Raw genomic sequence first — 24,416 nt, forward strand, 5'->3', positions numbered from 1 at the left:
AATTTACTGACTTAACCAAGTTACCTGTGACATCTCCTCCAATGTAATACTTTCCATATTTTCTCCTTTATTAGATTGTGTTTTAACCTTGCAAACGAGCTCAAAATATTTTAAAGTAGAGCTTATTGTCATCAAGCATAAACTCAAGTGAGTTCAACGCTGGGCAAATCTACATTAAGCATGAAAGTCTGCAGCTGGAAAGGAGCAAACTCACCGGCACAAAAACGCATGCGCCCTTTCTTTTATTTACACGCTTTCTCTTAAGAGCTGAATCAGGTGAAAAGTCGGAGAGTGGAGAGTGTACAGAGAACCCCGCACGCTCAGCGCAGTAAGGAAAATGCGCCACTCCTGAGCATCCTTGGGCTCAATTCCTTTTCTTCTCGGGTTACGGGTGCCGCGGGCCTTCGCCGCAGGTGCCTCCGGCACTCTTAGCTCCGGGAGCGGCCGGGAGTGCTGCCCGCTCCCCACACCCGCTCCCCACCCTCCCGGCGCCGACGCAGTGAGCGGAGGAGCAGGGCTCTTGCTGGCCGCCTGTGGCCCGGAGGGGCGTGTTCTGGGCTGGCGCAGCTCGCTCGGCATCCTTCTCCTCCCGGCTCCTGGCGCTCTCCTATCGCCGTCTGCAGTCCCAGGCCCTGCCATGGGGAATGTGCCATCTGCGGTGAAGCACTGCCTCAGCTACCAGCAGCTTCTCCGGGAGCATCTCTGGATCGGGGATTCAGTGGCTGGGGCGCTCGACCCTGCGCAGGTACCACCTCGCGGCCCAGGGTGTCCCCACCCTTTTGTACACAGCCGGCTGTCTCCCTGTTATGTCACCACCGCACCCCAGGGCCCTCCCTGTTAGGTCACCACCGCACCCCAGGGCCCTCCCTGCAGCAGTTCCGTCTTGTTTAGGCCTCACCTCTTAAAAGGTTCCCCATCCTCTCTGTGTTGTGAACATGCAGACCCGCCTCTATAGCTCAGACCCAGCAAAATCCCTACCTGTGGCCTTTTGCAGGACGCCTAACTGCTTCTTCTCTGTTTTTTTTCCCTTGGAGGGGCTGCATTATAGAATATGCGTATCTGTAAGCGTTCCTCCAGGGACAGTGCCTTTAATTTTCAGTTCCTTCCCTGTACTGTGTAACAAAGGGGACAATGTGTGGCAGAAAGAGGAATGAAGCCAGCATGTAAGGCTAGGAAAACATCATAGGGTGAAATTATCTAGCCTATCATTAATTATCCTTAATGTTTTTATGCTTCAACATACTTGAACAAGCTTGAAAAAACAGCACTTTCAAAGCCAAATTGATATCCCGGTGATTCCAGAAGGCCCAGTTTAATAGGCAACTTAATTGTATCCACGTGTTTGCAGTTTACTGCACTCTCAAACAAATGGGAAGTAAATGGAATAAGAAATGTGCTTTTCCTTTTAAAGAGCTCAAAATGTAAAATTCCACCAAGTAATAACAGTGACAATTGTTATGTGAATGTTAAAGCATGGAAAAAGGGAGGGGCAGTATAAGGGTTTCACTCTTTTTAAATTTTTTGCTGGATGCAGAAATGTTTATCCCGGATTCGTCTTGTGAATAATAATGGATTAATTATAATATTTCAGTGGGTAAACATAACTTGACTCTGTGGCTTTGAATCAACTCTTCCAATACTAGATACCCATTTTTCCTATAGTTTTACATTCAGTGTATTCTCAGTTTAGTGTATCAGTATGTGAAATTGCGATCTTCGTTCTACAAATAGTAATTTAGCATTTGTGGATTCTTTCAAAACCAATCAGAAGGTACATTGTTCCTCATTACTTAAAAGATGGCCGTGGTCATCCGGCTTGAAGCCTTTTGCTGAAAATGCATGAGAGGGAAAGTTATTCTGGTCATATGATCCCATGTCTATTGAATTTTTCTACATTCTAATTTGATTTTTTGCTTTTATAATAACTTTGCTTTTATAACTTTTTTTTTAACATTCCTATGCAGTCTGTTATAGAATCAGGAATGCTCTTTTTATTCCCTAAGTCTGAGACTTTACATGATGTTTGTTGCTGTATTAATACTGTATTTCTCTCCCTCATGTTCTGATTTCGTGGGCCGTGGGAGCAGTGATGGAAGCTAGGCTGCTACCTGAGGATGTCTGCTTTGCCCTTTTAAGATGTAGAAGCAGGGTAATCAAAAGTGACTATGAGTGTGAGAAATAGCTCTACCTTCACGAAATAGTGACTTCTTCCCCTGACTTCTTTGCCTGGGAAACTCTTACTCATTTTTCAAACACAGTTTAAATGTCACTTCCTTTAATCAACTCTTTGCTCCACCCAGAGTTAATGCCGCATTTCTGTGCTTCCATGGCATTTTATGCATCATTCTTTTTCAGTCCTGCTCATTGAATTATAGTTTTTTATATGTCGTCTTATTTGACCTCCGCACCATTGACATCTGACACTTAACTCATTGCAACTGATCTTCCTTGGCATCTGTTTAATAACACCTGTAAGTGCTTTAAGCCAGAAGAGTCTCTGGTTCCTTGGTCTGGCACAAGTCAGACTCTGTGACCTGTTGCTGTCTGGTAAATGACCAGGTTCCTCATGACTTTGTATCCATACTCACGGTTTCAGTTACTATTTATATATTTGTGTCCTCCAGATTTATATTCCTATCTCCCTCTTAGGCTACAGTCCTGATGTGCAGCTGCTCACCTGACATCATCACTTGGATATTTCAAAAGCAGTTCAAACTCAACATTTCCAAAACTGGATTCACCTTCTCCTTCCTTCAACCCCAGACCTTCCCCAGTACTTGCTATTGTGAGAAAGCATCACAGTCTGTTCAGTTCTATACGCCACCAGGCAAGAGCTCTTCATTTTCATTTCTCCGCATCTGAAGTATCCCTAAGTCCTGCAAATTTAGCTCTTGAATTTCTCTGAAATCCATCTCTTTTTCCCAACTTTTGCTGCTACCACCAATTTTAAAATGGCATTCTCTCTCATGGTCTACTAGACAACTACAGTCCTTCTGCAACCCCCTGTTCATGTAGCTGGTTGGGAGATGTTGTCTATTTTGAATGGAATCCTGCTGATCCCTTGTTTTAGAGCCTGGTGTGCATTTCCATTACTTTTAGGGATGAATACCAAAACTTTCAATGTGTCTCTGAAGCTTTCTCTGTTATTTTCATTGCATCTCTTTGCATCATCATCATCTTAAGGTATTGTCTTGTTCTTGCCAGGTGGCCCTCTTTGAATTCTTAACAATTCTTCCTCTGGAGTCCTGGTCTTTCTCTTTTCCCCTCTGCTGGAAAGATTCTTTTTAATGAATTAACTTCTGTTCACCCTTCAGATCTTAACTCAAATGTTACCTTCTCATCAATGCTTTCCCAGACTCTTAAAGCAAGCAGCTCGTGTTATCCTATATGGCTCAGTGGACAGTTCTTTATATATAATATGAATTACATATTTATTTTTGTGATTATTTGATGTGTAGTTCCCTACCAGAGTCTAGGTATCATAAAAGTAAGGGAAACATCCACCATTCACAGCAACTAACAGAATGTCTGGTTAGTTTTTCATGGCCAGTAAATGCTTACTGAATGAAAACATGATGGAACGTTGATCTCATGGCTTATGGGGACCATGAAATTCCTCGTAGCACTTGCCAAATCAATGATTGGTACCTTGTGGTACCCTGATATATATTAGTTAATGCTAATGTGATGAGAATGAATACTTGATGTCAATACAGTTTGGTCTTTGTGATAGAAGATGGATATTACTACTGTTTATGTCTTACCTTTTCATCTCACGGGAGCTGGTCAGGCTTTGATGGGGAGAAGAGTTGAAAATGGATTCTGGGTGGTGCTGATGAGACAGCACCATGCTTAACAAGTCATTATAAAATCTGGCAGAGAGCATCGTGAGCAGGACGTCTGGAATTTGAAACAATTTGGAAACCGTTGGGACAGATAGAATACTACATTTTGAAAGAATCCTGTGCTAGGCAATGCAAGATTGGAGACCTAAATCTTTTTCTGCTACCAGTTCATTCTGTGAGTTTGTGCAGGAAATATCCTGGCTAGGTTTTAAAATTTCAGTTTACACATGAGAGATAATATATTCCTGATAAATTATGAGGATGAAAAATACTGGAGTTGTGTATGTATAAAAATAGACACGCATACATTTGAAGTCTAACGATTTATTATCCAATACAGAATAGGTGAGTGTGAATAAAAGGTTTATTGTACCACAGCTCCACTAATTAAATTTTTGAGTCTCTAATTTTTTGCTAATGACACCGATTTTGCAGAAGATTCCTTTCATAGAGCAGGTAGTTAAAATTGATTATCCTATCATTCAAGCTATCTCTTCAGGCCTGTTTTATTTTCTATGTTTGTCTCTTTTAAAATAGGGATGAAGAAACTGGCTTAATTGGTATATTTCAAGATTTTGATTAAATGTAGGGTACCTGGTAAAGTAATTCCTTTTTGATTTGCAGGTGCTGCTTAAGCAGTAGCTAATTTTTTTCATATATTAATACCCTGTTGTGACAATAAAGTTCTCCAGGGCCTAAATTCTAATACAAACAATATTTTAAATGCAGTAGATGTATAAAAGCAAAATTGTAGATTATGTGACATTAAACATGTGGTTATTGTACATTATATCCTGAATGATTTTAAGTTACATTTGCTCTCAGCAAAAATTATGGTTTAAAGAAAGTATTTGGTGTTAAAAGTTCTTGAGACTCTAACCTAAATATATTTCTGCATAAATTTAACCCGAGGATAATGTGACTATATGCTTTTTAATCTGTAGCTATGCAGTTGTTAGTACATTTGCTAAAAACCTTAGGATGACTGGGGAAGAATTTTCAGAAAAGAAACAAAGTACCATTCCATTGTTTGTTGTTTTTTTTTAAATTTGTCTCAAATGTTCTTTTTTCCCTTTTTTCCTCCTATTATGCTTTTTCCCCTTTTTTTCTTTTATAGCTTCTTTTGAGTGATATGCTTTTATTCATTTTCCCCCTACCATAACTTATTAATTATATGCTGTTTTTACTATACTCTTAGTTGCTATCTATAAGATGTCAACACATGACCTGGACTTCTTAAAATATTATGTAAATTGGTACTTTTGCAACTTATTAAACAGGCATATATAGTATTTTAGCTCCATTATTGACTTCTGCTTTTTACATTGTTGTATATGTTAATTTTATATTTGTTATCAGTATGTATACAGTTTATATACATTTTATATTAGAATATTCTTCTTTCCTTTGGTCTTCATTCCTTTCTTCATCTCCATCTTTCCATCTGAATTATTTTCCTTCAGCTAGAAATAGTTTTTTTTCTATAGTCTTTAGTAAAAATCCGATTTTTAAAGTTTTTTTTTTGTAATTTTTTTTTAAATTTTATTTTTTATAAACATATAATATATTTTTATCCCCAGGGGTACAGGTCTGTGAATCACCAGGTTTACACACTTCACAGCACTCACTATAGCACATACCCTCCCCAGTGTCCATAATCCCACCCCCCTCCGAAACCCCTCCCCCCAACAACCCTCAGTTTGTTTTGTGAGATTAAGAGTCACTTATGGTTTGTCTCCCTCCCAATTCCATCTTGTTTCATTTACTCTTCTCCTACCCCCTTAACCCCCCATGTTACATCTCCTCTCCCTCATATCAGGGAGATCATATGATAGTTGTCTTTCTCCGATTGACTTATTTCGCTAAGCATGATACCCTCTAGTTCCATCCACGTCGTCACAAATGGCAAGATTTCATTTCTTTTGATGGCTGCATAGTATTCCATTGTGTATATATACCACATCTTCTTTATCCATTTGCTGTTGATGGACATCTAGGTTCTTTCCATAGTTTGGCTATTATAGACATTGCTGCTATAAACATTTGGGTGCACGTGCCCCTTCGGGTCACTACGTTTGTATCTTTAGGGTAAATACCCAGCAGTGCAATTGCTGGGTCATAGGGTAGTTCTATTTTCAACATTTTGAGGAACCTCACCTCACACCAGTCAGAATGGCTAAAATTAACAAGTCAGGAAATGACAGATGCTGGCGAGGATGTGGAGAAAGGGGAACCCTCCTACACTGTTGGTGGGAATGCAAGCTGGTGCAACCACTCTCGATTTTTAAAGTTTTGTTTGAAATTACATTTATTTTGATAATGATGTACATAAATGTAAGTTAACATTGGCCATAAATATATATGCCATATAAAGAATTAAAATGCATGACAACAGCACAAAATGTAGATTTCTCAATAGGTACAATGGAAGCCAGAGACCATGAAATGAACTATTAGTCTTATTTTTGCTTCTTTGATGATAGTCTTCTCACTGTCTTTGGTTTCCAACAGTAGGACTGTGATGGGTCTAGATCTAATTTTATTTGCATTTGCCAGTGGTTTGTAGCATTTTTTGGATCTATGGCTCCATGCTTTATTGGATTTCATAGATTTTAGAGAATTTTCAACCATTTCTCCTTAAGTATTACTTCTGTTTCCTTTTTAATCCATCCACTTGGGCTTATAATTTGAAAAATCTTCAAATTTTCCCTGTGCTCCCTCTATTTCTTACATTCATTTTTGTATCTTTCATCCTTTTGCTCCATGTTCAATCTGAATATTTTCTTCTCACTTGTATTCCATTTCACTAATTCTCTTGAGTTGTAATTTGCTGCTAATCTAATTTATTGAGTTTAATTTTATATTTTTGAGTTAATGCATTTCTGTTATTTTTTAAACCACTTTTTTGTTCTTTGCCACAATTTTCCATCTTGCCATGAATTCTTGAGTATTTATCAGAGTTATTTTAAGTTCCATGTCTGATAACTCCAATATTCATATCTCTAGTGGGTCTGATTTGTATATCTTTTCTCCTCAAATGCTTACTGATTTTTGGGGTGTGTGTTAGATACCTGAAATGAAAATTATAGACCTAATTTGAGATACCTCAAATCATCCTTCCCCAGAAAGGGTTCTTTTTTTCCTCTTATTTTCCTACTTCCCCTTGTTTGTCTTCCCCACCCCAACCCCACCTCAGGCAACAATCTGTTCTCTGTATCTGAGTTTGCCTTTTTTGATTCAATTTAGACATAAATGATACCTCACTATATTTGTCTCTCTCTGCCTGACTTATTTCATTAAGCATAATGCCCTTAATGTCTACCCATCTTGTCACAAATGAAAGGAATTTTTTTAAAGCTAAAAAATATGTCTGTGTGTCTATACTACATCTTACTTTTCATTCATCTGTTGATGGACACTAAAGTTGGCTATTATAAATGACGGTGCAGTGAACATGGGGGTGCAGGCAGGTACCTTTTCAATATAGTGACTTCCTTTCTTCTGGATACTTAGAAGTGGAATTACTGGATCATATGGCAGTTCTAGTTTTAACTTTTGGAAGACCCTCAATACTGTTTTCCAAGGGGCTGCACCAATTTACATTCCCACCAATAGTACAGGAGGCATCTCCCCTCACCCCCCAACATCCTTTGCAGCACTTACTTGAATTTTTTTAAGTGGCCATTCTAACAGTTCTGAGATGTGGAAAGGATTATTTTTAGCTTTTAGCAAATAGTAAATATAAGGATAGATTACCTTAAGCCAATCAGATGGTGAGCTGATTTGAGTCTGGACCTACTTTATTTGTGAGGCTTTGTCTCTCTCTTCACCCTTTTATTTTGTTGCTGTTCAGTGGTTCTAACTAAAAAGCCTAGGATGTTTACTTGGGTGTGTCCTGGTTGGGACCTAACATCAAAGTGTTTTCTCCTCTGCCTTTAAGACTTCTAAAAGCTCTGATGATCTTCTCAACTTCTCATACCAAATTGGCAAATATTTCAAGAGAAAGTCATGGTCAATGTTGGTCTTACCACTTTGTCTTTCTTCTGCATGGTATATTGGCCACTTAAGTACTCACTACTTTGGCAATTTTCTAAGGCTATCTAACAAGTGTTTTCATTAATATTTTGTCCAGATTTTCTGGTTGTTCTTAGTTAGAAATTCACTCTCTTCAAGCTAGTTGAAATGCTAACAATATAAGAGGGAAAATATAAAAAAAAAAAAACAGACAATTATGCAATGTGATTGAAGTTGTAAAAATATATTAATTTACCATATTACAAAAATTTTACGGTTGTTGTATTCCAGGTAATATACAAACTGTTTAGAATAACTATTTACCTTCCCAGCCTTATGAGATATAATTAACATGTAACATCGTGTAAGCTTAAGGTGTACAGCTTTGACACACTTATATAGGGCAGGATGATTACCTCCTTAGCATTAGCTAACACCTGAGACCCATCACAGAATTACGATTTCTTTTTTATGTTAAGAATATATAATATTTATGTCCCTAGCAACTTTCAAGTATATAATGCAGTATTATTAACATAATCTCTATGCTATACATTAGATTTCCAGCACTTATCTTGCAGCCAAAAGTTTGTATAGGGTAATAATTTAAAGCTCAAGATTGGATGCTTTAATGAGAAAGTAATACTTCATGGAAAAACAGGCTATTCTAATGGTTTTCACTATAAATAAAAATTATAAAAGAGAAAGAAGATATTTTAAAAATAAGAAACATTATGCTCAACTTCAGTATCTGGCCTTAGAGAGCAATGTACTATTTACTTCTTCACTGTGACATAGTTCAGTAAAATTTATTGAATGAATCAATGAATGATTAAATGGGTAGTCCCTTCATGATATTTTGTGTCTATTGATAAAAGTTTATTTCAGATCTTTTCTTTTTTTTATGGACATGGAGTTGGTGGTAAATTTTATTATTTTCATAATCTTTTGCATTGCCTTATTTCATTACTGGTTGATTCTTTCTCTTTCTTTATTGATTCATAATCCTTGGGAGACATCTATATATTTTATCAGTTGATTTATAAAGTATTTTGTAGATTTGCTGATCCTCTCTTCTATATGTGTATGTTTGTATCTTTGTGCATATGTATGACATGCTAACAACTGATTTTTATTTTTTGAAGAGAAAATCCTGTATTTGTTTTCTAAATTAACATTTTAATGTTTTTATCTGAATTTTTAGCTCCTGTAATTTTAGTTGTCTTAAAAATAAAAAAGTACCTTAGGACAGTTCACATCCATTTTTCTGTGATTTTGTTTTAAATTGTGTCTCTAATAAGCTAAGCTGCTTATCTGATTATCTCTATCCTTATTTAGGTGAATTTACCTTTAGTTATGTGTGATTACATGTGACTCTTGATATGTTTATCCTATTTTCTGCTGTATCTATCAACCTCACTCACCACTTTATATTTCTTAACTTTGAGGCTTTTTATACTTTTTTTGGTGTCCTTATTTTAGATTTAAGTTAATACGCTTGTTTAGAACAAAAGATGTATTTCACAGAGTGAACTCATTCATCTTGAAGAAAAAGTCTGTTTCATTATTATTACACCATGGGTCCTCAGCTAGCATGTTACCAGGTATATTGCTGTTCTCAAGACTCTTTGTTAACCTAAGGTATCTCACAGGTGGAAGTAGGTAAAAGTACGGTTCTAATGACTTGTAGTACTGACGAAGACTATGATTTTATGCACGGGCACAACAAAGTTAGAAAGTTGAAAATATTCATGATCAGAATCTTAGTAAGTGAGCAGTCACAAGCAATAATAAGCCCTTTGTATGACTATATGAATTAATGGCTCAACTAAAGTAAAATCCAGTAAATTTCAGTGGAAATCTAATATTGGATAGAAGGTTCACCAGGACATTGAGTAAACTACAAAATAATGTCAAAACTGGGAGGTAAGAAAACTGGCAAACTAAGTTCTAATGGTTTTGGGATATAAAGGATACAAGTCCTCAAAAAGGGCTGAAGGACCATCTGGTCAAATCACTTGGATCTCAAAGGAAGAGAAGTTTTTGTACAAATAAAGGGTTACAGTTTTTGGGAAGTAATAGCTGCAGATGCCATCCATACTTCTGGTCACTAAGCAAGTTCTAGAAAGCTAAGCAGTCTCTATATGAGAGGCTTACTGGGCAGATGTTTCTGTAGGGGTGATCAGGTCTTCATTTAAGGTCAGAAGATGATGGGAATGTTCAGTAGAGGTTGTGAATGTGGTGCAGCTTGTTACTACAGAGCTGAGTTTCCAGATGGAAAAGGAAAGAACTTGAGTCTTCACATAATGAGAAAGGCAGAGAATTACATGGGGTTCTACAGAGGAAATAGATGGTTGTTGGAAATAATAGAGGGGGAAATGACTAAAGACTATACAGGATTGTAAAATAAGGTGGGTTACCCTGTGTTTGATTCCCAGTGGTCTTGGGTTGGATGTGGTTCTCTTTGGGTTCTCCACATCAGCCAAGTCCTGGATTTATTGCCTTTCAAGAAAGTCCTCCTCTTTTGAGCATGGAGACTCCAAATCTTGGAGTCCCCTTTAATTTGAAGTGACTCATACATACTTTTGAAAAAAGAAAAAAAAAGAAAAAAAGAAAGCTTTTTGTCAAGTTTGTTCACATGGTGGTTCCCAACTAATGAATGCTGAGACCAGAACAGAAAGCCTGATGTTTGTGGCATGGTCTCTGTACCACTGGGAAGAATGCTCCCGTGCATACTTCGTCACATGCATACTGCATCTAAGATGCAGCCTTTTTATTCCTTTTTCGTATTTTACTTTGTAATTAATTAAGACGCATTGTTTTGTATGAGTTTTTCTATTCAGAGTACTTCTATAGTTCTAGAGCTACCACTGTGGAGGTATCAATAGGTGCTAAGTCCTGCCTAACTGCTTTATGTACAATACCTCATTTCATACTCCCAACAATCCATTTTATAAACTGAATAATCGGGGTGCAGAAAAGTAAAATAACTTGTGCATAGTCCAACTCTAATGAATAGCAGAGCTCAGAAGGAAATCTGGCAGCTCTAGTTTCAGAGTTCCCAATGTTCACTACTAGATCAATGTTTTCTTGGCTTTTCTGGGTGATAAGAATCACCTGAGGTGTTTACTAAATGTACCAGAAATTCTGATTCAGTAGCTCTGAGATAGAGCCAAACTATCACTTTGTTCCTTTTTTGTTTTGTCTTAATTTTGAAAATCCTGTGCTGGGTGAGACAGCCACCCCTCTCTCTCCCTGTATCTGCTTTCAGAGGGTCTGCTGTCCTATCATGTTTTCCCTAATCTATCTTTCCAGAGCTCCTGGCCACTGTCCAGGAAAGACTCCAATGAGTTTCAACTTCCCTTCTGTCCTCTTTGAGGTTGAGACTAGAGTTCTGCCTGGAATAGAATTGCATTGGATACAAAAGGAAAAACAACTTGGTTTCCAATAAATTTCCTGTTCCTTTCAATCTCCAATACTTTCTGTCCTTGGATTTCTGTTGGCTCCTGTATTTCTTGCTTTCTCTTATTCCAGCTGGCTTTCACATCCTTCCCTCCCCCCACTTGGTGTTCTTGTTTTTTTCATTAGCTACAAACTCCTCCAAGTCTTCTGGCTTTCTTTATGCTTATTCACTCTGTGCTGTAACTTTGCCTGACCCTTTCTTCTCTCCTTGTCTCTCCCTTTCCAAGTTTAGCTTTTATTTTTGTTTCTTTTTTATTTTTCCTCCTCACCTAAGGGGCTAGACCGTGCAGAACCATGACTTTATGGGTCCCTCTCATGGAACAGATCATGGTAAAAGAGCTAAAGCAGAATCATGTATTTGGGGAATATTGTTTTAACAGAAATTCTGATTTGAACGTGATTGTCCAACCTGCTTGCAGCCCTACTAATAAAAGCAACATACAGAATCCCTGTTTCCTCCTGCCAGTCCCTCTATTATTAGTCTAAGTGGGAGATGCAAATTGGCTGTGGTACAGGTGAGCAGAATTTAACCTCTGGAAATAACTTTGGTCAAGACTACAGGTAGAAGATTACTGCATAGAAAGGCCTTAAGCAGGACTTGTAGTCTTCATTTGTATGCTTCTCTGCCCCTAGCGTCCAGATTATCTTCCTGTGCCAGTGGATGCTTGATTTTGTTATCCTTGATGGATAGCTACATAGTGATGCTTTAATGAGACCATCTAGGACATTTCTGAATGTTGGTATATTTTCAGCCCTACAGACCCTAATCATAATTACTCAGCAGGCAGGAGTTGTCTTTAAATTACCAGAAATTTGCCATCTTCCCCTTTGATGATCTTCCTTTTCTGAGTGATCAGAATTCATTCCGAAGTGAACACTGAGGTGCTGTTGCATTTCTTCTACATCTGACCGATATGGGGCTGATTTTTATGTTCTTTTCTTCAGAAAGTAATACTGGTGGGCAGATCTTGTTCCCAAAACATGCATTCTGAAATCTGACTTTATATAAAGAGACTTTTATGTGAAGATAATTTAGAACATGGTTCACATTTATAGAGGTTTATGCTTTTAGACTTTCCTCATTTATATGAAAGTCTAGTAATAATGTAATGGAAAGCCAAGTAATGGGAAGGCTCTCTGAAAAATATAAAATGTAACCAAAACTGCTTTCTACATCAGTGATTAAGGAATCAGAGCTGTGCATTACAAACATGATTTTGATAAGAGGAGCTGTTGTTTCCTTCCCTGGTTTAGAGAGAGGAAGGGCTGAGCTTTGGCTCTCTGATGTTGGCAAGGTGCTATGGACCCTACTGTGCAAGAAGGGGAGATAGAACCTCTAGAACTTATGTCCCAACAGCACTACTCGGGCCACATTTTCATTTTTTCATTGCTGTCTCCCAAAAGCTCATTTCTTCATCCTGCTTTTAGTCTAAATCCTGCTTTTCCCTGCATTCCTTGATTGCGACTCAGTTACAAATATAAGCCTGTAAATATGTTCTACTGCAGGGCAGGGGGGGTCAGTGAGGATGATAACAGGCTTTGTGTTGGAGGTATACGGGAGGTCAAATGGGATTTGGATAGATAGGAGGCATTCCTGGCCAGAGTAAGATGATTGAAGATTTTTGAGCAGAATTAATACAATAAAATTCATTTAGCTAGGAATATTTCTGTGTCTGAGTATATACATATCAACCTACATCTGTATCCTCTATCTGGTCTATCGTCTCTTACAGGGAAAAAGAATTTAAAGGCCTCAATCTTAACAATTGCCTTACTAATTGTCTTCATGTTTGATTTGAAAATGGATGCTTAGTTTTGCAAGTGGTGAATCTTATGCGTGTTTGGCTTATGTCCCTCACCTCCCCTAACCCCAATTCCTGTATAGGGCTTAGTGGGCCCATCTTCCCCTGGGAAGTAGAGTTCCCCACCAAATATGTTTGAATAGATGAAGTCTCTCCATATTAAATATACAGTATTTTTAGTGCTAGACTGAGAGCTTCTTTTTTTTTTTTTTTTAAGATTTTATTTATTTGTCAGAGAGAGAGAGGAGAGCGAGCGAGCATAGGCAGACAGAATGGCAGGCAGAGGCAGAGGGAGAAGCAGGCTCCCCGCCAAGCAAGGAGCCCGATGTGGGACTCGATCCCAGGACGCTGGGATCATGACCTGAGCCGAAGGCAGCTGCTTAACCAACTGAGCCACCCAGGCGTCCCTAGACTGAGAGCTTCTTAAGAGAAGAAACTATATTTTATTTATCTCTCTGTTATCCAGGAGACCTAAAGATTCAGATCCTTTTTTTTTTTTTTAAGATTTTATTTATTTAACAGAGAGAGATCACAAGTAGGCAGAGAGGCAGGCAGAGAGAGAGGAGGAAGCAGGCTCCCCGCCCCGCAGAGAGCCCGATGCGGGGCACGATCCCAGGACCCTGAGATGATGACCTGAGCCGAAGGCAGAGGCTTTAACCTACTGAGGAGCCACCCAGGCACCCCAAGACTCAGATCTTTTAAAAATGTTTCCAGAGTGAAATCGTTTCTGCGTGTTAAATACAACATACACCCACAGGACAAACTTCAGGTGCTTTCAGTCGAATTAACAGACTTTATGATTGACACAAGTAATATCAAAAATAGTACTTTTGTAAGCTAGAGTTAGTAGTTTTAGCTGTGCTGTATTATTTTTTCACATTGGACGATAACATAGATTTTAAATCCACGTGCTAATTTTGTTTTGTTTTGTTTTTTCTTTCCTGGCTAAGAAGGTAGAATCTAGCTATTCATTCACTTTCCATATCTCTGTTTTTATGGCGTTAATTCACACGGTGTATAATATGCATCTTCTCAGGACTCTGTTTTATTGGAGAGGGAGGGTAGGAACACTGAGGGGTATAATGATACCCTCAGGGTGAAGCAGCTTCTCTGTTGCAGTGTCTAAGCCACGGTCTCTGGTTTTGGATTCAGTGTTTGGGCTGAATATCCCACTGATAGTAAGCGCATCAAATGTCACCTTACGCTCGTTAACTTTCCAAGTCACGCTTCCTTGGATTTGTGAAGTAGGGAAATGCAGATGTCAGGAAACTTCGACTACATAAAAATGCCTTTAATACAAGTTTCACTCTATGAAATCAGCATTTCATAAAGCCTTCTTGGTGAACTTTATTAACAAGCAATGGGGTCTAGGAAGCTTGGCAAACAAGGAGGCAGGAAACCCCAACGAGAATATGTCTGTCAGACGTCTTTCCTTCTGGGGCTTCCTTCCAAATGTTTTTGGAGCTTGAAGGAAGTGGAGTGGCTTTCTGCCACCGCTTTCATACATCTGTAACCCACTGAGTGTACGGAGTCTGGCATTCACTTTTTAAATTCTTTCCTCAATCTGTATGTATTTCACTGTGAAATCGAAGCTGATCACATAGGTTAATGTTGAAGTCCAAATACGAATCTTACTTTACTTAGACACAATTTCTACTTCCTGAGAATTGTGATTTAAGGACTGAGAATTCTCAGATTTTTTAAAATGTACGGTACTGTTACAAATCTTGCATTTTATAAAACGCTGTGGACCTGGTCAAACCTAAAAAGCTGAGGGCAATTTGGAGTTCTGTTTGCCTAGGTTTTAGGGCTGTGTTTAAAAGACATTTGCAAGACCTGTGGAGAAACAGACGTAGTTATTCAGAGTTTCACTCATGAATGTCTGCTATCGCTTAGTCCCCATTCCCTTATGACATGATTTTAATATTGAATATAATTCTGCTAAATGTATGTTCTAGAAAATATTGAGAGAAAAACTTGAGCTCAAGGAGATGGAACGTAAGCCTCTATAAGTACTCCTCTCTAGAGCGCTAGATCTCTTAAATATCTATTTGGTCTTAAAAGAATGCATGCAGATATTGACCTTTTGGTGAGAAAGGAAGAGTGATAACTTGCTAAATAGAATGTCAATCATTTGTCTCAATCAAAAATTATTATTCAGGGGCAGTGGTATCATTCTAGCATACCTGCTCTAGATTTCCAACTGACTTACCAAATGGGACAAATGAAAGAATACAGGAGATATAAAATGCTACATAAACTGTTGATAGAGTATTATTAACAAGAGTTTGGGAAATCACACAGCATCAGTATTTTCTTTTTAAGATTTTATTTATTTAGTTGACAGAGAGCTCGAGAGAGAGCAAGAGCGAGTGCACAAGCAGGGGGAGTGGGAGAGGGAGAAGCAGTCCCTCATGTGGGGCTGGATGCCAGGGCCCTGAGATCATGACCTCAGCCTAATGCAGTTGTTTAAGGGATGGAGCCACCAAGCACCCCTCACACAGCATCAGTACTAGCAGCCACTCTTTACCAGATAGGAAACTTATTCCAGTGACTTTGCTAAGGGCTGAACTCTTAGATTTGCGTAAAGCAGATCCCGTTACCTCACTTTTAATAAGAGGAAAGGGAGGCTCAGAAAGTTAATAAAAAACTCCTCAGGCCACATAACTAGTAGAGGCACTGGCCTTGAACCTATAACCATTTCCAAAGCCAATACTTCTTATGCTACATCCTCTTAGTCTGTTGAGCAGTATGGTCTTCAATTGTAAGAAAATTGCTTTGTACTCATTTACCGTAACTTCATTTAACATAATTATGAAGGTTCTAGATTAATCTATCATGTTAAGGAGGGAGATTGCTGTCGGTTACAAATGACGCGAAATGATAGAGCTCACCGTCCTTCATTAATTCATTTTGAGACCGGATATTTATTTATTTTTCTAAAGATTTTGTTTGTTTCTTTGTTTCTTTGTCAGAGAGAGCGCACAAGCAGGCAGAGTGGCAGGCAGAGAGATGGGGAAGCAGGCTTCCTGCCCAGCACGGAGCCCGATGCGGGACTCGATCCCACGATCCTGGGATCATGACCTGAGCTGAAGGCAGAGGCTTAACTCACTGAGCCACCCGGTGTCCCAAGACTGAACACTTAAAATCCAAGGTAGACGAATCTGGAAGAATCCTTCTTATTTCAGAGATAAGTTATTTAGACTTTTTAAAACGAGGCCATCATTCGTGAATGTCTCATTACCATCCCCTTTCGCTCTGTACCTGACAGCAGCACTTCTTTTACCCCTGTACTCAGGGAGATGGTTGTATAGGATATTTCTGAGAAATATGGCCTTTCATAGTTTTTTAGTAGATAGCTTAAACTTGGGGCAAGTACAGATGACTTAAGGTCCTACCAAAAAGTCAGAATTTAGGTAAAATACATTGTATGCATACCAAATACTATGTGTGTAGACTTCACATATCAATTGAAAGTTCCTGGCTAAGTTCTGTTGGAAAAATCTATTTCCTTTAACCACTGCATCTTTATTCTGTTTTCTAAGAGTTCATCTAAAACCATAGTGTGTGGAGTAGAACCACGCCAAGGTACAATAAATGGAACAAAAGAAAAAAAAGAAAAAATCTCAGTCACATAAAATGTGCTGAAGTGCTATTGTGAGGTTAATAAAAATTTTTATTGGGGCGCCTGGGTGGCTCAGTGGGTTAAGCCGCTGCCTTCGGCTCAGGTCATGATCTCGGGGTCCTGGGATCGAGTCCCGCATCGGGCTCTCTGCTCAGCAGGGAGCCTGCTTCCCTCTCTCTCTCTGCCTGCCTCTCTGCCTACGTGTGATCTCTCTCTGTCAAATAAATAAATAAAATCTTTAAAAAAAATAAAATAAAATAAAATAAATAAAAATTTTTATTAATAAGACCTGGATTGTGTAAAAGCATAGAAAACAAGAACTTTCTGGTTGATACTGAAGGTCAGAAAGTAAAGATGATGAAACAAATTGTATATAATTGATTATTGGATAAAAAAGATAATGGGTGAGAAAGAAAAAGAAATCACATGATCACAAGGCAGTTGTTCTAGCCCTATAATATGTTCCTAAGAGACAAACCTCAAGAGACTTCCATTTGAGAAATGAGGAGCTCAGGTCACATTATGACCAAACATTTGAGTCGAATTTACACCGTCAGGGTGCACTTATTATGGCTTTGCTGTCCTTCCATTTCTGCTCAGCATTTCTAAAAATGCCGAAGTAGGGAACATTGAGGTGGCCTGTGGCTGTCATTCCTCCTTCCTCCTTGCCACTGGGGCTGACTTTGTTCTTTGGGAGCATTAGGTTCTAAGGCTGCAGGACCCGCCTCTGAGGAAGCCACAAACCTCGTGAGTTTTGATGCTACTCTTCTTTTACTAATGGAGGCAAAAGCAAAAGGAGACCAGCAGCTTCTTTATAAACTGTTGGGAAAGGAAAATAAAAATGATTCTTGTTATTAATTTTGTATGAACTCCTGTTTAACTGGTTCTGATGAAACCACAGGCAAAACTTGGTATCAGATTAGCTAATTACTCAAACTACATATAATAACTTTCTTTTGTCTTGTGATTCCCAGTGTCACTGGAGACCTTATTTATTACCCAATAGGGATAAGAGAAGATGAATGCCAAGGGCTCTTTTAGGAAATTTGAAATGTTTAAAATGTACTGAGGCAGGGTGCCTGGGTGGCTCAGGGGTTTAAGCCTCTTCCTTCAGCTCAGGTCATGATCTCAGGGTCCTGGGATCGAGCCCCACATTGGATTCCCTGCTCAGTGGGGAGCCTGCTTCCCCCTCTCTCTCTGACTACTTGTGATCTCTCTCTGTCAAATAAATAAAATCTTAAAAAAAAAAAAAAAAGACCGAGGCACGCTAGACAATAGCTATATCCTTAATTCCTAGGCAGGAAAACTATGTGTGAAAAATTAAATGTGTGCCTAATCATTTGTAAAATATACGATTCTCCTAGGTGATAAAGACCACAGGAGTTCCAAACCAGAAAAAAACGGAGCGTATTCTTACATAATTTTGTTACTTGTATTACTGTTGTGGCAGAATAAATTATATTTGGCCTGTAGGGCATATGTTTTCTTTTCACATTTTGGCTTTCACATCCCTATCAGAACATACTAATACTTTCAGAGAACCCTAGCTGATAATTTATTAGTTATAATTAAACATTTGAATACTTTCTGAGTGCCGATACATTTTAGTTGCTCTAATTTTCCTGAAGACAAATATTTATAGCTCAAGAGTTTGTTCCTGTGAACAGGTTTATCATCATCTGCAACCATGTGTACCTACTCACTGAACATCACCCAATCCATGTCCAGATGTGTCTGTGAGTATATGAATTTGCATCTCCATGTATGTAGGTTTAGGTCTATGGATATATGGACATTCATATTTCTTATTGGTGGGTAAATGATCATATATCACATGTTTTTTGGAGTCAGAGCACTCAGGGGAAAATGATGAGCTGGGCCAAGTGAGATTAAGAACTGGAACAATTGAGGGCATTGTGTATGGGGCTGATAGAAGAAAAACGGGGAGAGACCACTGAGAAGTGGGCATCCAGGAGAAGGCAGGAGAAGGCCTCTGTTGGAACAGAAGCTTCCGCAGTGCCTCTCATTTATCCCACCCACAGCCTTGTAGTTGACTGCTTGGCTTTTTCTGCTGACATCTTTGAGTGTCCTTGAGAATTGAATATATTATCTCAAACTTTCCGATAACCACTATTAATTATTACCACTGGTATTCTATCACTTTGGACAGTAGGACTTCCTCTTGCCATACCAAATCTGTGTAAGTCAGCCATTGATGCTCCAACTTTTTCCCTCTACAAGGACTGAAAAGAAGCCCGAGAGTCCAGATGGCCTGGTGGTGGGGGCAGCAGATCTTGAGGTCTTTCCTGAACAAACACCTCACATTCTCTCAAGCTAATCAGCGTTAACATAATGACTCTATGTTCCTGTCAGTGTGCTCTAATATACGTAGATGTTACCAATATTGGTATTTCAAATACTACTGAAAATTTAATGAGAGGTAGAAAAATGTTTAAATGACTTGCAGACTTTATAAAGAGAGTTTGTAGAATTGTTTGCGATTCTGGTGTTACGGTTTACAAATGCATCCATTAATTATTCTAACATATGCTGAGAAGACCGATTTGGAATGGTCCAGATGAGGAAAGAGAAATAATTTTCACTTAGACATGAAATAATGGTTTTTGAAAGGAAAGAGTTAGGAAGCTATGGAATTAGGATGGATATTAATATAAAGATTGTGATTTCAATTTTTGTCATTTTTACATTATATTGGCAGAGGATTTAACTGATTTTATAGTTGATGGTGGTGGGCTCTTAAGCATGATCATATGGATTTTCTTTTAAGTTGGCTTAAGCTAGACCCATGATTCTCAAATGATGTCCTTGCATCAATAACATCACCATTATCTGTCAGCTGGTTAGAAATGCAAAATCGTGGACCCAGCCTGACCTAATGAATAATGACTTCTGGAGATGGGCCCAAGAAACTGTTTTAATAAGCTCTACAGGGGATTCACATGCACATGAAAATTTGAGAAATACTGATCTAAAGGAGTTGCCCATGACTAAAGGCCATTATGATCTATACAGGAAACAGCTGGAATGAGGAGGCTTGAGGTTTGTCTCCGTCTTGTAGGGACCTTATTTCCAAAAAAGAATCTCCATTAACTGAGGTTGTAAAACAAATAAGATGGAAGTTTTAAAAAGGATTTTATAGGAGTATGGTTTAATTCTATTCAGAGTTATTAGTATGCAAGTTCTAACCAATAATTTTTAAAAACATTGAATACCTTTCATTTAGAATAAGCAGTTTGTTGGGATACTTGTTTCCCAAATACACTGAATAAATAATGCTGCTGAAATGAACTATTTATGTACAGAATAAAATTAAACCTTATTGAGCAACCTGATAAATTTCGATAGAGACTAGGTTTCCAAGTAGAAGCTTACTTGGCTTAGCTGGAAGGCATAAAGACTAATTAGTCATTTCATGTAACCTGTTTGTTAACAGTTCCTCTGAGGGGAAATTGAAAATAAGCCTTTATGGTTTATTTTTTAATGGAAATTGAAAAAAAGAACATTGATTTATTGCCTAAAATGGCTGATAAAGTCTGCATCCAACTTTAGCAGAACTGTGCACATTTTTTTTCTTTGTTTTGATGTTTCAGTCTGCAGATGTTAGCTGTTTTTGTGAGGAAATAATGGTGTTAGCTATGAGTTTTCTTGGAAAGAAAGAGCTTAAAAGCTTTAGAGTGCTGGAATCAGAGTCTGCACAGCCAGATGAACATGGCTGGAATGTTAGGTGAAGCCCATGGGGAGTCATTCCACAGCAGCATCTGGAAGGAAACAATAAGTGACTGGAGGGTTTACTTTTCAGGCAAATGATTAAGAAGTGATTCAATGAAGGTGTTAGGATGTGAGGGAGGGAAGGAAGCACTGAAGGTGTATATACAATATGGAACGGAGGGATTATGGAGACTTAACAGAGTGAATCGTGGATCACAGCTGAACTTATTAAAAAAAAATGGAATTGGAATTTGGACAGAATAGCTTATAGGTATCACATGAAATAGAACATGAGATTCACATAATACAGAACATACTGGAATATATATATATATATATATATATATATATATACACATATATATATGTATATATGTATATTTTGAATGGTAAAGGACAGTGATGATGTCTAGTTATTCAGAGCCACTGGAAACCATTTCTTGGAATTGGAAAGACATCCCGCATGATACCTTTATAGTCTTACTCTGATTATATTGGCACTACTTTAAAGTCCTAAGAAAGCTCTGGAGTTTGTAAATAGAAGTCCAAGGCTTTGATCAAATAAGTGGTTGTGATTTAGCAATTTGGTACCACCTTGTCCATAATACATAATGACAATGTTACTTTAAATTGCTTTCCACAGAAATTTATTTTTACTCTTCTTATAAATGATCATATCTCCCTGCCTGTTTCTCTTGTTTATGACTGTTTTCCACTCCAAAGGGTGAATGAGTGAATGAATGAATTGTTGAATATATGGAATATATGGGTTGGTCTGTTAGTTAAGTGAAAAAAAAAAATTTTCATACATAAATAATTTCATACCTAAAGTAGCCTCACAAAAAGAGAAGCTTAAAAATAGTCAAGCAACTGAGGCTTATATGCCACCCCAAACCAAGGAGAGAGGGAGAAAGCATCTGGAGCTTCAAAGAAGAGAAAGACAATTGACAGGAAGATAGGAAGAGCGAAAAGTTTGGTAAATGTTTGTCATGCCACACAGAGACAGTGGGACACAGAGAGGAATTTGGACAAACAGTCTCTGGGGTACCTCGCCTACCTTACCACACTTGCCCTATAATTCTTAGAATTATTGTTCTCTCTGCTGTTAGCTCTCTTCCTGGACCAGGCGCTGAATCTAAATTATTAGAGACAGTTAATGGGGAGGTAAAAAGTCTTTCGGAGTCTTTGGGTCTTGACTGGCTTCAGCTCAAAATAATCTGTGTGTCAAAGTGACACATTTTGGGGAGACTCATTCTGAATCCCCTTCATCCCACCTATAAAACCTCACCAGGAAGTTTGACAGTCCAGAAACTGAGTTTTTAGATTACTCCATCTCACTGAACCTGTCTCTTTCGACCTGAGAATAGGTATTTTCAGTTAAACAGTTGTCTCCTTTGAGGAGATGGTGATACAGGTGAACTCCCAAAGTTAAGTTTATGGTACAATCAGGTTTTCAGTAAGAGACATTTCTATGGAAACAAAAGAAAAAAAAATGGTTTGTGATTAAACAGACTAATTCTAGTTTCTGAGTTCTGAAGGCAGTTAGTCGAGAAAATTTCTAGATGTCTGGTTTGAAGTGTCTTCAGTTGGAGTGCAGGCAGGCAGAGGAAATCTGATAGATAATCCTGCTTTGTAGTTTGAATGCCTCTGGTGATCTTTCCAGGTGGTCACTTGGCAACTGGCATGAAGATTGTTTAGACATGAACTGTTGTGATTTCTCCAAAGTTCATAGCAAATTGCCCAACTCTAGCTTGCATGGCTTAGGGAAAAGGGCACTTTTTGTTCTTAGTGATTCCAGGTCAGGAAGATAGGAGAAAGTGTCAGTTTGGAGAATTGTAGCCAGCTATTGGAAAGAAAACTGGAAGAATTCAGGATCTAGTTCAATTTATAGGTAGAGAACAAAATCTGAAAGACCATTAACAGCTCTGGAATATCCACATGGATAACCACATGAATATCCACGTGGATATCCACTGATACCCACAGTGAATCTTGGAACACAGAAAAAATAAAATAAAAAATTAAAAAAAAAATTATGGCTTGAGCAATTCAATGTTTTTTTTTTGTTGTTGTTGTTTTTTATTTATTTGACAGAGATCACAGGTAGGCAGAGAGGCAGGCAGAAAGAGGGGAAGGGAAGCAATCCCCCTGCTGAGCAGAGAGCCTGTTGCGGGGCTCCATCCCAGGACCCTGGGATCATGACCTGAGCGGAAGGCAGAGGCTTTAACCCACTGAGCCACCCAGGTACCCCAAGCAATTCAATGTTTAATCTTTGCTCATATATATTTTTTAAATCTTTCCTCTCTACATTATCCCTCCAGAATTAGAAAACTCTCTGGGAGTATTCTTATTTTCATGGGACTATAGTTATTTGTCTAAGTTCAGTAAGAATCTCACCCTGTAGTAAGATACAATTGGAAACGTTGATCATGTTACCAAGGCTTTGATGGGAATATCCTGTTTGGAGAATAACATGCATAGACTCAGGTATGATGAGACAGCTTTAAGGAGCTAAACTATAGAGCTAATAAAACCCCTTGAGGGGAAAAAAAAAAAAAACACAGCCTGGCAACTTGCTTACAGGGTTCCTGGCAGCCTTACCAGATAAATAAGGTCACTTAATGACAGGAATAGAAACTTCAGTATGTTTGGGAGACCTTAAGATAAGAATTAACCTGAATCTATAGGTGTTGCTGGTGAAGTCTGACGGCAAAAATTCATTGGCCTGACTTCCTTGACTCAAGAGGCTTTTAAAAATTCAGTCTGAGATTTTTTTAAATAAAAAGTTCCAGCAAAAGTAAGGGTGCCTAGGCAGCTCAATCAGTTGAGAGACCAACTCTTGATTTCAGCTCAGATCATGATCTCAGGGTCATGATACCACCCCCCCACATTCCCCACCACCACCACCGCCTTGAGAGTGGAGCCTGCTTAAGATTCTCTCTCCCTGAGCCCCTCCCTCATATTTTCTCTCTCTGTTAAAAAAAACAAAAACAAAACACAAGTTCCAGCAAAGCAGATTTAAAAGAGCCTATATGGTCCATCACTATTTCTGCTATAATTACATAATCAGGCCAAATTTATTAAAACTAGACTTAATCTGTGAACAAATTAGTTGTTTACTTTAATAAATTAAAATAGGATGATTATAGAGAAAATTATTTTTTTGTTTTTTTCTTAAGATTTTATTTATTTATTTGATAGAGATCACAAGTGGGCAGAGAGGCAGACAGAGACAGAGAGAGGGGGAAGCAGGCTCCCTGCTGAGCAGAGAGCCCGGTGTGGGGCTCGATCCCAGAACCCTGGGATCATGACCTGAGCTGAAGGCAGAGGCTTTAACCCACTGAGCCACCTAGATGCCCCAAGAAAATTATTATTTTTTAAATTATTATATCATATCACATATAATGTATATTATTATTATTATTAATTTAAATTATTATTACACCTTTTTGGATATCTCATAAAGATATATTCTTCTAAATTGCTGTGAGTCACAGCTTAGGAGGAGAGGTTTTCCTGTATTTGGAAAGAATCAGTAGTATTTTTAAAAAATTTTTTTTGATTTTTTAGTTTTCTTTTCAGTGTTCCAGAATTCATTGTTTATGTACCACACCTGGTGCTCCATGCAATATGTGCCCTCCACAATACCCACCACCAGGATCACCCAATCCCCTAGCCCGCTCGCCTCCAAAACCCTCAGTTTGTTTCTCAGAGTTCACAGTCTCTCATGGTTTGGCTCCCTCTCTGATTTTAAAGATAAGGGCAGTTGCTTTAGTTCCTCAAAGAAGGGGGCTGTACTTTGGATGATAAAGGACTGACCTATCCATCCACCTACACTGGAATGTTTTCCTTTTTCTCTGGACACATTTAGCTTAGAGAAGAAGGTCTCAAATAGCCTATTAGGCTATGCATATCAGCTTCCAATAGAACCAAGATTTC

General features: G+C 38.4%; 1 protein-coding gene across 3 annotated transcripts in view; it reads left to right on the forward strand.

The window, feature by feature from the left end:
• Positions 1-291: 291 nt before the first annotated feature.
• Positions 292-24,416, forward strand: part of HMGCLL1 (3-hydroxymethyl-3-methylglutaryl-CoA lyase like 1) — a 213,489-nt gene continuing 189,364 nt past the window's right edge. For all 3 annotated transcript variants that reach the window (XM_047734940.1, XM_047734942.1, XM_047734941.1), the window contains exon 1: positions 292-745. In XM_047734940.1, the coding sequence (XP_047590896.1) occupies positions 638-745 (108 nt within the window). In that variant the 5' untranslated portion in view covers positions 292-637. The remainder of the gene's footprint in view (positions 746-24,416) is intronic.

The sequence above is a fragment of the Lutra lutra genome, chromosome 6 (assembly GCF_902655055.1).
Source record: "Lutra lutra chromosome 6, mLutLut1.2, whole genome shotgun sequence".
Classification (NCBI taxonomy): Eukaryota; Metazoa; Chordata; class Mammalia; order Carnivora; family Mustelidae; genus Lutra; species Lutra lutra.